General features: G+C 46.8%; 1 protein-coding gene across 2 annotated transcripts in view; it reads left to right on the top strand.

The window, feature by feature from the left end:
• The first annotated feature begins 238 nt into the window (after positions 1-238).
• The window catches only part of CREG2 (cellular repressor of E1A stimulated genes 2), a 49,633-nt gene continuing 34,112 nt past the window's right edge, over positions 239-15,759 (top strand). Inside the window, exons 1-4 of one of the 2 annotated variants that reach the window (XR_003682380.2) lie at positions 239-702; positions 2,906-3,075; positions 5,283-5,656; positions 13,019-13,452. Coding sequence is in view for 1 of the 2 variants with exons in the window: in XM_024116572.3 (XP_023972340.1) it covers positions 295-702; positions 2,906-3,075 (578 nt within the window). In the remaining variant the exon portion in view is untranslated. Of the gene's footprint in view, positions 703-2,905; positions 3,076-5,282; positions 5,657-13,018; positions 13,453-15,759 lie in introns of those variants that run through there. The other variant, XM_024116572.3, reaches the window with a different exon arrangement.

Genomic DNA, 15,759 nt, shown 5'->3' with positions numbered 1-15,759 from the left:
CAGCTGGTGCGTGGAGGAGTGCGCTGAGCCGGGATTTGAACGCCCCCCTGTCTGGCTGCAGAACCCGCGCCATCCAGCGGGAAAGAAGCGCATCCCCGCCCGCGGCGCGCAGAGAGGACTGCGCACCGGGTCTGCAGTGCGTGCGGAGCCCCGCCTCCCCACGCGGCGCACGGCTGCGAGGCCGGCCCCGGGGCCCCGCCCCCGGGCGCCTGCGGCGCGGGCAGCGGGTCCGTCTCCGGGTCCGCCGTCGTGGGGCGCTGCCCGCGGTCCCCGGGGCCGGGCGCGCCCCGCAAGATGTCCGGGCGCCGCGGCCGGCAGCCCGGGCCCCGCCTGTCCTGGCTACTGTGCTGCAGCGCCCTGCTGTCCCCGGCCGCGGGCTACGTGATCGTGAGCTCCGTGTCCTGGGCCGTCACCAACGAGGTGGACGAGGAGCTAGACAGCGCCTCCACCGAGGAGGCGCTGCCCGCGCTGCTGGAAGACTCGGGCAGCATCTGGCAGCGGAGCTTCCCGGCCTCGGCGCACGAGGAGGACGCTCACCTGCCGCCCCCGGAGGGCACCGCCCGCGCCAGGCCGCCCCCCGCGCCGCCCGGGATGTTCTCCTACCGGCGCGAGGGCAGCGCGAGGCTGCGCCCGGGCACCGCCCGCTTCCTGGCCCACGCCAGCGCCTGGGGCTGTCTGGCCACCGTGTCCGCCCACGAGAAGGTAAGCCACGCGGCCGGGAGCGGCGTGCAGGGGACAGGGAGAGCCTGGGGCCACTCCCGCGCTCGGATCCAGGTCTAGCAGACGTGCGCTGGGGGCTGGATCGGCGTGGACAGCGTGTAATTAATGCAGCCAGATTGTGCTTCGGTTACCCTGGCACCCTGGCAAAGGCCGGAGGGGTGGGGGGTGGTGCTGGGGGAGGGGACGACAAGCAGGCTTCCTGCCAGGTGGACGGGGACCGAAGCGCAGTCGAGAAGCGCAGTCTTGAAATGGCCAAAGAGGTGTGCGAATAACCAGCGCCCGACCTGGACAAAAGAAGCCAGAGCCACCTTTGGCATCACCGAGTAGCGCGTCCAGCCCCTGCCCGCCCAGAGGCCAGAGCTGCCCCATCACTTACTGACCCCGAACCCAAGTGGGGACCGGGGCTTTGGTGGAAATTTGCATTTAAAAAAATGGAATTCGAGAACTGTTCTGGAAAGGAGATTTGTGGTGCGAAGCGTGTAAATGTTGGAGTGACAGCGCTGTCGTCAGCTGCAGCTTTCATCGTTCGTTTCACAGATGTTTTACTCACCTGTTAGACATGATTCCACCTGAAGTGGAAATGCCGTGGATACATGATGAGGATGTAACATCCATACGTGTACACCCTCCAGAAAGCTTTTAGGGCTGTTAAGATAGAGGTAAGGGTTTTATTACAGGGCAGTAATTTGAACTCCTATTTACTTCATGCAAAAAAAAAAAAAAAAATACTGTTTTATGGAGTGTGTAAGTCATTGGCCAGGGGGAAGGTTCTGGGCCCAGCTCTGGGTCTCACCAGCTCTGAGACTGTGGCCAGGTCAATGGGTTCTCCACTTTGCTTTCCTCATCTATGAAATTAAGTGGTGGACTAGGTAGTTTTGAAGGTCCTTTTTTGCTTTGAAAAAATATGTATCTAAATGGCAACTTTATTTTGATGAGAGATGATCTTAAGGTCTTTCACAGCTTCCAAATAGTTCTTCACAGCTATATCTTATGCTCCTAAGACATACCTTCAGAAGATACAAAGCTTAAATATGAAGCTGATCTTGGTTTAAAACACAGATCACTTCAAGCAATTAAAACTCTAGTGCCAGTGTATTCAAGGTATTATGACTTTCACCATCCCTTTTCTTAGCTTTGTTAGTAGTTCCCTTTTCCAGTATTGACGTATACTCCAAATGCAATAAATTCAGAGAACATTTACCACGTGCCTGGCATGTGTGCAAAGCGTGACTCTACTCAGTTTGTGAGTGACCAGCTGGAAAACAGGATCTGGGAATGACATATTAACATTTTGTAGGATTTCTTAACATTGGGTTTTCTTAAAGATTAAAACCACCCCTTATCACAATTCTACATACTGTTGTCATGCGACACTTCAAAGACAAAGCTAGCCCGGCGTTCTGAGCTAGGTAACAATGAGGAACGCTCAGTGAAGGGTAAAGGTCAGGATGCTGGACCCAGCAGGGCGTGGGAAAAACCTAAGAAGTATTTGCATACATGTCTGAGAATTTCATCTGCTCTACTGGATGACCGTGAGCAAAAAATAGGTTTAGCGTGTTTATGTGTCTTCCTTGAAGCTAGACGGATAAGAAACCAAATTCCCATAAGTTGCTGAGTTATACTATTAAAATATTATTGATTACAATTTTAAAATGTGACTAATAAGTGAGAAAGTGGTGTGACCCTAGAGGAAACAATAACAGAAAGTTCCTGGAGTCCAACGACCAGGTCAGATGTTAGGTTAAGACTTAGAGTCTATCCCCGAAGTTGCCAAAAATATGGGGGAGGTGGTGAAGGCAGTGGGGCTCCCAAGGGCTAGCTTGTGAGAAAGGTTTTAGCGACCCTCCACGCTTCCATGATTTTCATTGCCTTTCCCCCAAATACCTTTCAGTTGAATAGAGTGTGTTTGCTATGTACCTGCGGCTTCAAGAATAATCCCCTAACCATCCCTCCTCTACAGATGCCACTGCTAAGGTCCTCTGTAGAAATTCTGGAGCCATCACTGGGTGAAGAGGGCCGGTTGGGAACCACTTTGCTTTGACTCATGACCTGTCAAAACCACGGTGATGCCATGCTGCCTTCGCACCCCCAATGCTATATTTCCTGGTCAGAGACACAGACTGAGCTCCCAGCTCAAGTCAATCCACAGCCCTGCATTGAAAAGGCCTTTTTCGGTGTTTGTTAGATCCCAGGACTGCCGTTTGGGAACTGCCTGCTGGTCAGCGACGGCCCCTCCAACAACAGCACGGGCGTTCCTTTCTTCTACGTGACACCCAAGGACCTCCTGGTGGCTGACCTGATGAAGAAGCCCACGGCCTCCCTCCTGCTGCCGGAATCCGAAGGAGAGTTCTGCAGGTAGGCAAGGGCCCGGCCTCCCCCGTGCAGGTCCTCTGCGCAAGGCAGGGAGGCTGTGGCTTTAACGGGGCCCTGAGATGCAAAGCAGTGTCTTTGCCACTTGGCCAGGGGGCAGGTTCTGGGCCTGGCTCTGGGTCTCACCAGCTCCGAGACTGTGGCCAAGTCACTGGGTTCTCCACATGGCTTTCCTCATCTATGAAATTAAGTGGTGGACTAGGTAGTGTTGAAGGTTCTTTTTTGCTTTGAAAAAAATTATTGAAATGACGACTTTATTCTGATGATGGCAGTGATCTTAACCTCTTACGCGGCTTCCAAATGGTTTTTCACAGTTATATCTTAGGCTCCTAAGACACATCTCCAGAAGATACAAAACAAATATGAAGCTGGTCTTGGTTTAGAATACAAGTCATTTCAAACAACTAAAAACCTAGAGCCAATGTGTTCCAGATACATTGGCAATGTATGTTGTAGAAATGTATTTTCACGTGGAAAGAGTATATATAGCCGTGGAATCAGATCAATAGAATTCTACCACTCACCAAGCTGTGTGATTTGGGGCAAGTTATTGAACCTTTGGGAGCCTCAGTTTCCTCATCTGTAAAATGGGAATAGCGGTTTCTACCTCCTAGGGTGATGGGGAGAGTTGGAAAGATTTGCAGCGTCTTGCACAACACCGGGTGGGTAAATGGCAGCTCTCTTTGTTACGGCAAAGGCGGGGGTGGGGGAGAGGAGGGCAGTGAAGGAAGAGCCAGTGGTTTGTCTCCAAGGCACATGCAGCATAGAATCTATTTATTGTTTTTCAAATTAATTTCTACCTGCCCCAGTGAGGTGTGTGCAATAAAGACCCAGAGTCCCTTAAATCACTTTCTCAAAAACTCTCTCAAAGAAAGGACAGTTGGGCAAAAATGGAACACTGTATCCAACACCTTTGTCTGAAATCAAAATGCGGAGCTTGAGGTCCAATCCTGCCGCCGCCGTGCCTGTGCCGAGCTTGGGGAGGGCAGGGGGCAGGACGCACGTGGGAGGGCACCCCTGCAGGAGCTGGCAGAGGCAGCGGGGGACCTTGGGCAAGTCCCTTCACCTGTAATGTAGTGATGCTTTAAGAACTGCGATAAGATACCCCCGGCTCCAAAATGCTATGACTCTTTATGCAAAATATGAAAACCATATTAAGCAAACAAATGTGTCAGTTCTTTGAGGAGGGGAAGTGGTAATAATCAAAGCGACAGTGCGCCATAAAATGCAGCCTGGATAAGACCCTGCCGCTTACCCCTGGGAGCTGATGGGAGATCCATCCATCAGGGTGGAGGCAGTTCAGCTGACCCAGTGCCCTATCGGGGATGGCAGGAGGCCAGGAAAAGGAGTGCCTCCTTTTTTCATGGAGTAGTCTCCCAGGAAAAGGAGTGCCTCCTTTTTTCATGGAGTAGTCTCCCAGGAAAAGGAGTGCCTCCTTTTTTCATGGAGTAGTCTCCCAGGAAAAGGAGTGCCTCCTTTTTTCATGGAGTAGTCTCCTTGTTCTTGGCCAGTCAAGCTTGCTGTTACTAGAAATATATTCCCAGATACCTTTCTAGACGTCTGAGGCGTTCCTCATTCAGGCAGCCCAAAAGCAGCCATTGTGCAGGACACATTGATCGCAGACCCCAGAGCACACCTGTCCCTGGAGGCGGGCACAGAACACAGAGCAGAGCATGTACTGCAGCACTCAGGTGGTGGAGGGAATTGTCTACTGGAAGGTCCCAGGCAGCCGTCAGCAGGAGCTTGGGGCCATGAGAAATCCAGCTTAGAGAGGCCCTCTCCGGGGGCCGGGGCTGGGCACGCTTGCCTCCACGGCCTGGGGCCATGTGCGCGGACCTCTTCACAGCAGGTCGCGCTTGGAATTGCAGACCTCTGTGCGGCACACCAGGGTACCTGGATGAGGCGGCTCACGGCCCGGAGGGGACCACCCAGCCCCACCCCACCCCCCAGGGCCAAGGGCGTCAGTATCCCAGACCCTTGTAACTCTGGCCTGGAGGAGGAGGGATGAGCCGCCATCCGCTGGTACCCCTCTGTCTAAGCCCTCGTGTGAAACTCTACTCCCTCGCACTCTGCCAGCTTCTGAAGTCTTAAAATATAATGCAAATAAATATCTACAGAACTAACTGTGGCCTTCGTAAGCATTACGCCTCGAAGCAGGGATTATCAGACAGTGAGGCTTGTTGTCCCCCCAGGGTCCACTACTTCCCAGGACCTGCTTCAGCCCAGGTGTGATTCATCTGCGTGAAGCTCACATTCCAAGTGCGGCATCACCCTGTAGGTTTTGCCTCCAGAATCTCGGTAACGTTGAGCATAGAGACTTAACAAGTCAAAGGCGGGCAAAGAGCAGAGCCCTGAATTGAACAACGCTCCTCGGGCCACGGGAGCCGAAAGGAGCATCAGGTGGAAACGTCCGTGGCTAAGAACTTCCCTGACAAGCACCTGCGTGAAGTTCAAGGGGCCGCCTGCAAGGCTGCAGGAAGCTGCCCCTCCCGCCTGATCCCGGCCTGCAGAGATTCCCACAGAGCGGGGAGATCCAGAAAAGCACCCACTTGTCACGACGATGACGGTAAGTCAAGGACGCCTGATCCTTTGAGCTTTGGAAAGCATGATTGAGCTTTGGAAAGCATGAGACTCGCCTCCGTTCTGTGAAGCAGGTGTTCTTGTGAACTGCAAACTTGCGGCAGCATTTCTACCGTCAGATCTGGTGCATTCTATGCGCTCATGTCGCTCTGCCTGCTGCGCGTTGGGGTGGAGGTGGATTTTCCCTAAGCGGGAAGAGAAAGCCAGGACCAGGCCTGCCTACACGCTGCACCTGAGACTCCTGTAGGCCTGGGGGGCCACGTTGGTCTGAGGAGCCCTCAGAGCCGGAACCGTAAGCCAAGGTCGGACAGAGAGGAAGCCGCGTGGCCACTGATGCTCTGAGAGGAGGAAAGAGGTGCCTTCCCAGCCGTGTCCCGGAGGGTCCACTTGGCATCTCAGCTGCAGGCCTGCCTCTGCATCCATCAGGGTTATAGCCCTGGTTCCTGCAGAGGCTGGACTGGGGCAGTCTGGTGAGCTCGGCCCCCACCGACAGGACATAGCCTGAGAAGGAAGCCGTCCAACAAACAGGAGCGAATGTAAGTCCGATCCCACTGCAAGGGCAGGCTGAACCGACCCTCTGTACTTTAGAGCTCCATTGAGTGTACAGGACAATTGTATTTATAATGTGTGTGTGTTTAATAAGCAGATGGGTGGACAAGACAGAGAGAGAGGGAGAGAGAGATGGATGATGATAGATAGATAGATAGATAGATAGATAGATAGATAGATAGATAGATGTGTGTGTGTGGTTTCACATATTCCACTATTATCTATTCTGAGAACATTTACTACAGTTGGCCCCAACTGGTCTCCCCAGTTCACTCTCTCTCACCTTGATTTCATCCTCAATCCAATATCTGAAGTATTATTTCAAAACCCATGTAAGACCCTGGGATTCCCCTGCTTAAACCCTTTCACTAGGAAAAATAGCAAAATCCTGAAGATGGCCTAGGAGGCCCTGCCTGGAGGACACCTGCCTCCCTCTCAGAAGACATAATAGTGACTAATCCTTTGCTGATTGACTTAGTATGTGATTTATACCCTAGTTTTATTAAGTGGAGAGGTTTAACCTGAAAACCTGTAATCTAAACTGATGTATGTGTCTGGCATACAGCTAAGAAATGCTTTTTTAAAAAGTTGAGATATAATTGATGTGTAACGTTGTACATGGTGTTAATTTGATACGTGTGTGTATCGCAATATGGTTATCCCTGAAGTCTTAGCTAACGTCTCTTGTCACGTCACATAATTATCATTTCTTTTTTGTGGTGAGAACATTTAAGATCTAGTCTTTTAGCAACTTTGAAGTTTATAATACGGTATTGGGGGCTTTTTTGTTGGGGTTTTTTGTTGTTGTTTTTTAAATTTTTATTTAAATTTTATTTTTTTTGGCTGCGTTGGGCCTTAGTTGCGGCACACGGGATCTTAGCTGCTGCGCTCGGGCTTCTCTTTAGTTGTGGCGTGCGGGTTTTCTCTTCTCTAGTTGAGGCACGTGAGCTCAGTAGCTGTGGCACACAGGCCCAGCTGCCCGGCAGCATGTGGGATCTTAGTTCCCTGACCAGGGATCCAACCCACGTGCTCTGCACTGGAAGGCGGATTCTTTACCACTGGACCACCAGGGAAGTCCCTGTAACACAGTACTGTTGAATATAATCACTGTGTTGTGCATTAGATCTCCAGGACTTATTCGTCTTTTAGCTGCGAGTTTGTGCATTTTGACCAACATCTCCCCAGTTCCCGAACCCCCAGGCCCTGGTGACCACCATTAAATCTCTGTTTCTATGAGTTTGGCTTTTTTAGATTCCACATATAAGAGATACCATGCAGTATTTGTCTTTGTCTGATTTATCTCGGCATAATGCCCTCAAAGTCCATCCGTGTCGTTGCAAATGGCATTATTTCACCCTTTCTTTTGGCTGAGTAGTATTCAGTGGTATATGTAGGTACCACATCATCTTTATCCGTTCATCTGTTGGTGAACATCAGGTTGTTTCCACATCTAGGCTATTGTAAATAGTGCTGCTATGAACACTGGGGTGCGTGTATCTTTTCGAATTAGAGCTTTCGTCTTTTCTGGATATATGCCCAGGAGTGGGATGGCTGGATCATATGGTAGCTCTGTTTTTAGTTCTTTAAGGAACCTCCATACTGTTCTCCATAGTGGCTGCACCAATTTACATTCCCACCAACAGCGTAGGAAGGTTCCCTTTTCTCCACACCCTCTCCAGCATTTATTACTTGTAGACGTTTTGATGATGGCCATCCTGACCAGTGTGAGGCGATACCTCATTGTAGTTTTGATTTGCCTCTCTCTGGTAATTAGCGATGTTGAGCATCTTTTCATGTACCTGTTGGCCATATGTGTGTCTTCTTTGGAGAAATGTCTGTTCAGGTCTTCTGCCCATTTTTTGATTGGGTTGTTTATTCTTTTGATATTGAGCTGTATGAGCTGTTTGTATATTTTGGAGATTAACCCCTTGTCAGTCGCATCATTTGCAAATATTTTCTCCCAGTCCATAGGTTGTCTTTTTGTTTTGTTGATTGTTTCCTTTGCTGTACAAAAGCTTTTAAGTTTGATTATGTCCCATTTGTTTATGTTTGCTTTTATTTTTGTTGCCTTTGGAGACTGATCTAAGAAAATATTCCTGTGATTTATGTCTGAGAATGCTTTACCTATGTTCTCTTCTAGGAGTTTTATGGTGTCATGTCTTATATTTAAGTCTTTAAACCATTTTGAGTTTATTTTTGTGTACGGTGTGTGCGGGTGTTCTAACTCCATTGATTTATGTGTAGCTGTCCAAGTTTGCCCAACACCATTTGTTGAAGAGACTGTCTTTCCTCCATTGTTATTCTTGCCTTCTTTATCGAAGGTTAATTGACCATAGGTGTGTGGGTTTATTTCTGGGCTCTCGATTCTGTTCCACTGATCTACTTGTCCATTTTTGGGGGGCACGGTCGTCTTGACTCCCATCTCAGGACATATTGAATTAGGTGCTATTACCCTGTCCTTCTTCCTGGAGGAGAAAATTTGGAAAATGAATCAGAGAGGATGATAAGGAGAGAATGACTTTCGGTACTGAAAAAGGACAGAGTAACCAAGGAAAGTCTCTGGAGTATCTTACCTATTCAGCACCTCGCTTTGTGCTGGAGAAGGAAGGGGAAATCTGCGGGCCTTCTGGCTTCACGGTTAGGTGGAGTCAAGATAGTCCAAGAGCGGAAACGACAGAATAAGTGAGGACAGCGTCTAGATTGCTACAGGGAGGCTGTGAAGAGCAAACTCTCACAAATCAGAGTAGTCGAGTGACTTTCAATTCCATGGAGACAGAGTGAGGGTGACATATCATAATGATCTGGACAGCCTTGCCCCTTCCCCAGCCCAAAGGTGAGAACCACTTGGGGGACAAGGCTTCATAGTTTGAAGGAGCTCCGAGGTGAGTTCTGACACTGCGTTAGGTTAGTTAGGACGTGGGGTGGGTCTGATATGCGTTTCCTGGGTTTCCAGTGAAGGCTGCTGAGAACCGCGGTCCAGCCCCCGGATGACTCACGTCATTTATAAAACAAAGTCAAGATTACGGTCTGAGAATGGTAGGAAGGGAAGTGGCTTTTCCACCTCATCGTTCATTACATCCATCCAAACCAGAACCTACAAACGTGTCTTGCCTAATTATTGTTAGTTTGTTCACAGTTTGTTTTATTCACTTATTCTGTTTTTACCCCTTTGTGCTGTGATTTCTTCATTTAATTCATTAGATGAATTAGGGGTGCGAATCTGTTTCCTAGCTCAGGTGAAGATGACAAGTTGAGAATAAGATTCCAGTTTGCAAGATTCACCAGCAATCAGCAACCTCTTCTTTCCCATATCCTCTCCCTTCAACACATCAGCATGTACAGATGCTCCTGGGACTCAGTGAATTTACGCTCAGACCGGGGGCCCAGTTGTATAGAGATTCACTGAAAATTGACTTGACAAAGAAAGCCCACTTGAGAAGTTTCTCTTCCATTGAAACGTCTTTCCTTACCGAGCACGCAGGCCTGAATGCCGTGGGTTTAGGTCTCGCCTCTTCTTAGCCAAAGCAAAGCAAGCCCTCAGGACCAGAGTGAACCACGTTCTGCTGGCAGAGGCTCATCTTTCGTGTTGAAGATCTGGAAATAAATGGAATCCAGAGGCTTTTCCTAGAATGCAAAAATGTTTTCATTTGATAGTTTGGACAAATGCTACGTTTCTAGAAAGGCAGAGTTGATTATCAAGAAAGGAAGATCTGAAGACGCTTTTTTCCTTTGCCCCAAAAGGCTTTTAACAGCGTGGTCGTGGCCATTGCCATGGGTCACAGCCCTCTCCTGTCCCAGGCCGAAAGCATCCCTGCCCAAACAGCGGTCAGAGCTCTAACTGACCAGGCCTCTGTGATTTGGCCTCAGAGGAGAGGCTAAGATTCTAGTTTTTAAAGGTATCTAGCTTCTGAAGGGGAGGTGCCAGACCGTGACTAGATTGAAGCCCTGTGGGCATATAGGCCCAAGAATGGGAGCCTTTCGGAATGATGACCCATAAGGGGTGCCTGTTACAGAGGCAGTTCAGCGCTGAAAAATCACACATCAAAAGGTGTTGCTCACATACAGTTTCGGGCAGTGTGCTTTTGAGCATAGACTCCTGCCCTAGCCTCTGAGCAGGCCCTGCATTTTATAGGCATGTTGACAGGAGAAGAAACCGCTTTGGTGAAACAGGATAAATAAGAGGAGGCTGTTGGTGGGAGGGTGGGCCTGCCTTTGGATGAACACTTAGCACAGACAACCAAACTGTATGCACTGAGTTTAATCCTTTTTTTCTGTGCTGAAAATAAAAAGAGATTCCAGAAATCTAAACGCCCCTTACCCATCTCTATCTTTTTAACTGTTTTTGTCAGAAGAAAAGATATTGTTGAATGATAGCCGAAAGCCTCAGCCCAGCCTAATTCCAAACGCAGGCTCTGCAAGTTGCTCCCTAGAACTGCGTGGAGGGCACCCTTCCATCGTTCTTTAGATGAGCCCCATCAGGTGAACATACAGAATAAGCCCGTGCTTGCGGCAGCTTGCCTTCTAACAGCCAAGATGTGTCTCACGTCCACCTGGGACATGATGAGCGTTTCAAAGTACAGGGCCCAGCCCTAATCAGATAAAGACGCTGAGTTCAATCTCTCTTCTCTGAATTTTGTTCATTCCCCTTGAAGGCAACATATAAATCTTCTAAATAAATTGCTGTCTGTCCAGGTTCATGTCACCTCTTCTCCTATGCCGACACATTCCTGTAATCAGAAAGTTAACATTAACTCAAGTAACTTTTATTTATTTATTCATTTATTTATTCTGATTTATTTATTTAATTTATTTATCTTTGGCCGTGTTGGGTCTTCGTTGCCGCGCGCGGGCTTTCTCTGGTGGCGGCGAGCGGGGGCTACTCTTCGTTGCGGTGCGCGGGCTTCTCATTGCAGTGGCTTCTCTTGTTGTGGAGCACGGGCTCTAGACACACGGGCTTCAGTAGTTGTGGCACGTGGGCTTAGTTGCTCCGGGGCATGTGGGATCTTCCCGGACCAGGGCTCGAACCCGCGTCCCCTGCATTGGCAGGCGGATTCTTAACCGCTGCGCCACCAGGGAAGCCCTCAAGTAGCTTTTAAAAGAGCTGTCTTGGGACTTCCCTGGTGGTGCAGCGGTTAAGAATCCGCCTGCCAAAGCAGGGGACACGGGTTCGAGCCCTGGTCCGGGAAGATCCCACATGCCGCGGAGCAACTAAGCCCGTGCGCCACAACTACTGAGCCTGCGCTCTAGAGCCTGCGAGCCACAACTACTGAGCCTGCGTGCCACAAATACTGAAGCCCATGCACCTAGAGCCCGTGCTCCGGAACAAGAGAAGCCACCGCGATGAGAAGCCCGCGCACCGCAACGAAGAGTAGCCCCCGCTCGCCACAACTAGAGAAAGCCCGGGTGCGGCAACGAAGACCCAACGCAGCCAAAAATAAATAAATTAATAGATTAAATTAAAAATAAAATAAAATAAAAGAGCTGTCTGGGAAGAGTCGGAGAACCCTGCAGAGAGAAAGCTTAGTGAGCAGGTGTTTGAGTATTCTCTTCCTTCTACTCATTTCTCTGGCCGGCTCACCTCGCAACCTGCAACCACTTCTCTCTCCCTTATTTTGTTTCAGCTCCAGGAATTTTTGTCCCCATGGTTCCCAGGGGATCCATTTCATGAAGCCACTGATGATTCCAGTTTCTCTGTCCTTATGTTATCATTTTCCTGCATCTTCCAGCTACTTCTTGCCATCCAGTTCACAAATGTTCTACTTACCTGTTAGACATGATTCCATTGTGAGCTGAAATGACATGAATTGACAATGAGGTTGTAAGTCCCATAAATATGCACCCACCAGAAAGCTTTTAGAGTTGTTAGGATAGATGTAAGCGTTTTATTACAAGGCCCACCAATTTATCTTCTGTCTCTGTGGATTTGCCTATTCTGGACATTTCATATAAATGGAATTATGTAATATGTGGCTTTTTAAACTTAACTATAGTTGATTTACAATATTGTGTTAGTTGCAGGTGTAAATCTTCAGGTTCTTTTCCATTATAGGTTATTATAAGATACTGAGTATAGTTCCCTGTGCTGTACAGTAAATCCTTGTTGTTTACCTGTTTTACATGTAGTGGTGTGTATCTGTTAATCCCATACTCCTAATTTATCCCTCCCCTTCCCTTTCTGGTAACCATAAGTTTGTTTTCTACGTCTGTGAGTCTGTTTCTGTTTTGTAAATAACTTGTATTATTTTTTTGGATTCCACCTGGAAGTGATGTCATATATTTGTCTTTCTCTGTCTGACTTCACTTAGTATGATAATCTCTCGATCCGTCCATGTTGCTGCAAATGGCAATATTTCATTCCTTTTTTTTATGGCTGAGTGATGGTTCATGGTATATATATACCACATCTTCTTTGTCCGTTCATCTGTTGATGGACACAAGTTACTTCCATGTCTTGGCTATTGTAAATAGTGCTGCCGTGAACATTGGTGTGTATTATGTGGCTTTTGTGACTACTTTCTGTCACTTAGCACAATGTTTTCTGGGTTCGTTATGTTGTAACACGTATCAGTACTTCATTCCTTTTTATAGGCGAATAGTATTCCATTGTATGAGTATGCCGCATTTTATTTATCCAGCCGTCAGCTGATGGAAATTTGTTCCCACATTTTGGCTATTAGAATGCTGCTGTGAGTATTTGTGTGTCAGTTTTGCATGGACGTGTGTTTTCCGTTCTCTTTGGTATATATCTAGGTGTGGAATTGCTGGATCACATGGTAACTATATGTTTAACTTTTTGCAGAACTGGTTTCCTCAATGGCCGCACCATTTTATATTCCCGCCAGCAACGTGAGAGGGCTCCGGTGGTTCATCCCCATTCTCGCCAACACTTGTCATTGTTTGCCTTTTTTATTACAGCCACATCCTAATGGGTGCAAAGCGGTGTCGCATCGCGGGTTTGATATGCATTTTCCCTAATGACTAATGATATGCTGAGTGGCTTCTTGTGTGTTTATTGGCTATTTTTGTAAATCTTCTTTGGAGAACCGTCTATTCAAGGCCTTTACCTATTTTTAGATTGGGTTATTTGTCTTTTTATATTAGATTGTAAGAGTTCTTTATACCTTCTGGATACGACCCTTAGCAGACACATAATCTGCAAGTATTTTCCTAATGCATTTTTATCCGATTTTCTCTTCTTTTGTCACTGGAAGAAACAGAAAAACTAAAGATTCAATATGACACTCCAATTGTACATATTCTTGGTCCATGTCCCTTTGCTTCTTCCTTTTTTTTTTTCCTTTCCCTAACTTTTAAATTTGGGCTTTTTTTGGTTTGTTTTTTTTTTTAATGATTTTTTTAAAATTGAAATATCTTTTGCTTCTATAAGCTGGGCCTTCCCCATGAGAGAAACACACAATTGAAGTAACTTTCCTGAGATAATACAAAAGTGTACCTAAATTATCTAGTGTGTAGAAATACTAAGAAAATGTCTGACCAAGGAAAAAAAGATTTTAATCAATTGGCTTACGAAGGGATTTGAGAAGGAAAGCTGATACTCTAATAATGTAAAGACAAAGTAGGAGATACTGATAATGAATTCAATTAAACATTAATTGAATTAGGCATCCTTTGTACAAAGGAACATACTAAATATGGCATTGAGAATGCGAATCTGTCCTTCAGGTGATATTCACTGAGCACTTCACTAATGCCAGGCATGCACAGGTAAGACTTAAGAGACACAGGCTCCTCCCTGCTTATTGCTCATTAGTCATTTGAATCCAGAGGGGGAGACCTAACACATGACCGCATATATAAAGGGCCCCCCTTTGTTAAAACCATGCCCTTCCACAACAGGGGAGGAGGAGAATTCCACATTGTAGCTGTGATTTCCACCAGCTCAGCATCTTTACTTCCTGTCTCTCCATCCACCTCTCCATCCTTTCCGTCTCATCCAACTCAACCTGACTTGGCCTTCAAATGTAGGATACTAACCTCCTGAAAGTTCCTTCCATTCTCTACTGCTCTGTTCCCATCTTAAGGCTGTGTTCAAATTTTCTAGTCCCAGTAATTTTTCCCCAGGACGCATTTCATCTTCTGTCTGACTTTCTTTCTGTTCACTCGTGTGGACTGCCTGGGTCTCAGCCCCTGGGCCCAGATCCAGACCCCTCCCTCCGAGAAGACCACCACCAATTTATCTTCTGTCTCTGTGGATTTGCCTATTCTGGACATTTCATATAAATGGAATTATGTAATATGTGGCTTTTTAAACTTAACTATAGTTGATTTACAATATTGTGTTAGTTGCAGGTGTAAATCTTCAGGTTCTTTTCCATTATAGGTTATTATAAGATACTGAGTATAGTTCCCTGTGCTGTACAGTAAATCCTTGTTGTTTACCTGTTTTACATGTAGTGGTGTGTATCTGTTAATCCCATACTCCTAATTTATCCCTCCCCTTCCCTTTCTGGTAACCATAAGTTTGTTTTCTACGTCTGTGAGTCTGTTTCTGTTTTGTAAATAACTTGTATTATTTTTTTGGATTCCACCTGGAAGTGATGTCATATATTTGTCTTTCTCTGTCTGACTTCACTTAGTATGATAATCTCTCGATCCGTCCATGTTGCTGCAAATGGCAATATTTCATTCCTTTTTTTTATGGCTGAGTGATGGTTCATGGTATATATATACCACATCTTCTTTGTCCGTTCATCTGTTGATGGACACAAGTTACTTCCATGTCTTGGCTATTGTAAATAGTGCTGCCGTGAACATTGGTGTGTATTATGTGGCTTTTGTGACTACTTTCTGTCACTTAGCACAATGTTTTCTGGGTTCGTTATGTTGTAACACGTATCAGTACTTCATTCCTTTTTATAGGCGAATAGTATTCCATTGTATGAGTATGCCGCATTTTATTTATCCAGCCGTCAGCTGATGGAAATTTGTTCCCACATTTTGGCTATTAGAATGCTGCTGTGAGTATTTGTGTGTCAGTTTTGCATGGACGTGTGTTTTCCGTTCTCTTTGGTATATATCTAGGTGTGGAATTGCTGGATCACATGGTAACTATATGTTTAACTTTTTGCAGAACTGGTTTCCTCAATGGCCGCACCATTTTATATTCCCGCCAGCAACGTGAGAGGGCTCCGGTGGTTCATCCCCATTCTCGCCAACACTTGTCATTGTTTGCCTTTTTTATTACAGCCACATCCTAATGGGTGCAAAGCGGTGTCGCATCGCGGGTTTGATATGCATTTTCCCTAATGACTAATGATATGCTGAGTGGCTTCTTGTGTGTTTATTGGCTATTTTTGTAAATCTTCTTTGGAGAACCGTCTATTCAAGGCCTTTACCTATTTTTAGATTGGGTTATTTGTCTTTTTATATTAGATTGTAAGAGTTCTTTATACCTTCTGGATACGACCCTTAGCAGACACATAATCTGCAAGTATTTTCCTAATGCATTTTTATCCGATTTTCTCTTCTTTTGTCACTGGAAGAAACAGAAAAACTAAAGATTCAATATGACACTCCAAT

This window comes from Physeter macrocephalus, chromosome 12 (genome assembly GCF_002837175.3).
Source record: "Physeter macrocephalus isolate SW-GA chromosome 12, ASM283717v5, whole genome shotgun sequence".
Taxonomy (NCBI): Eukaryota; Metazoa; Chordata; class Mammalia; order Artiodactyla; family Physeteridae; genus Physeter; species Physeter macrocephalus.
This window is presented reverse-complemented; position numbering and strand designations above follow the sequence as displayed.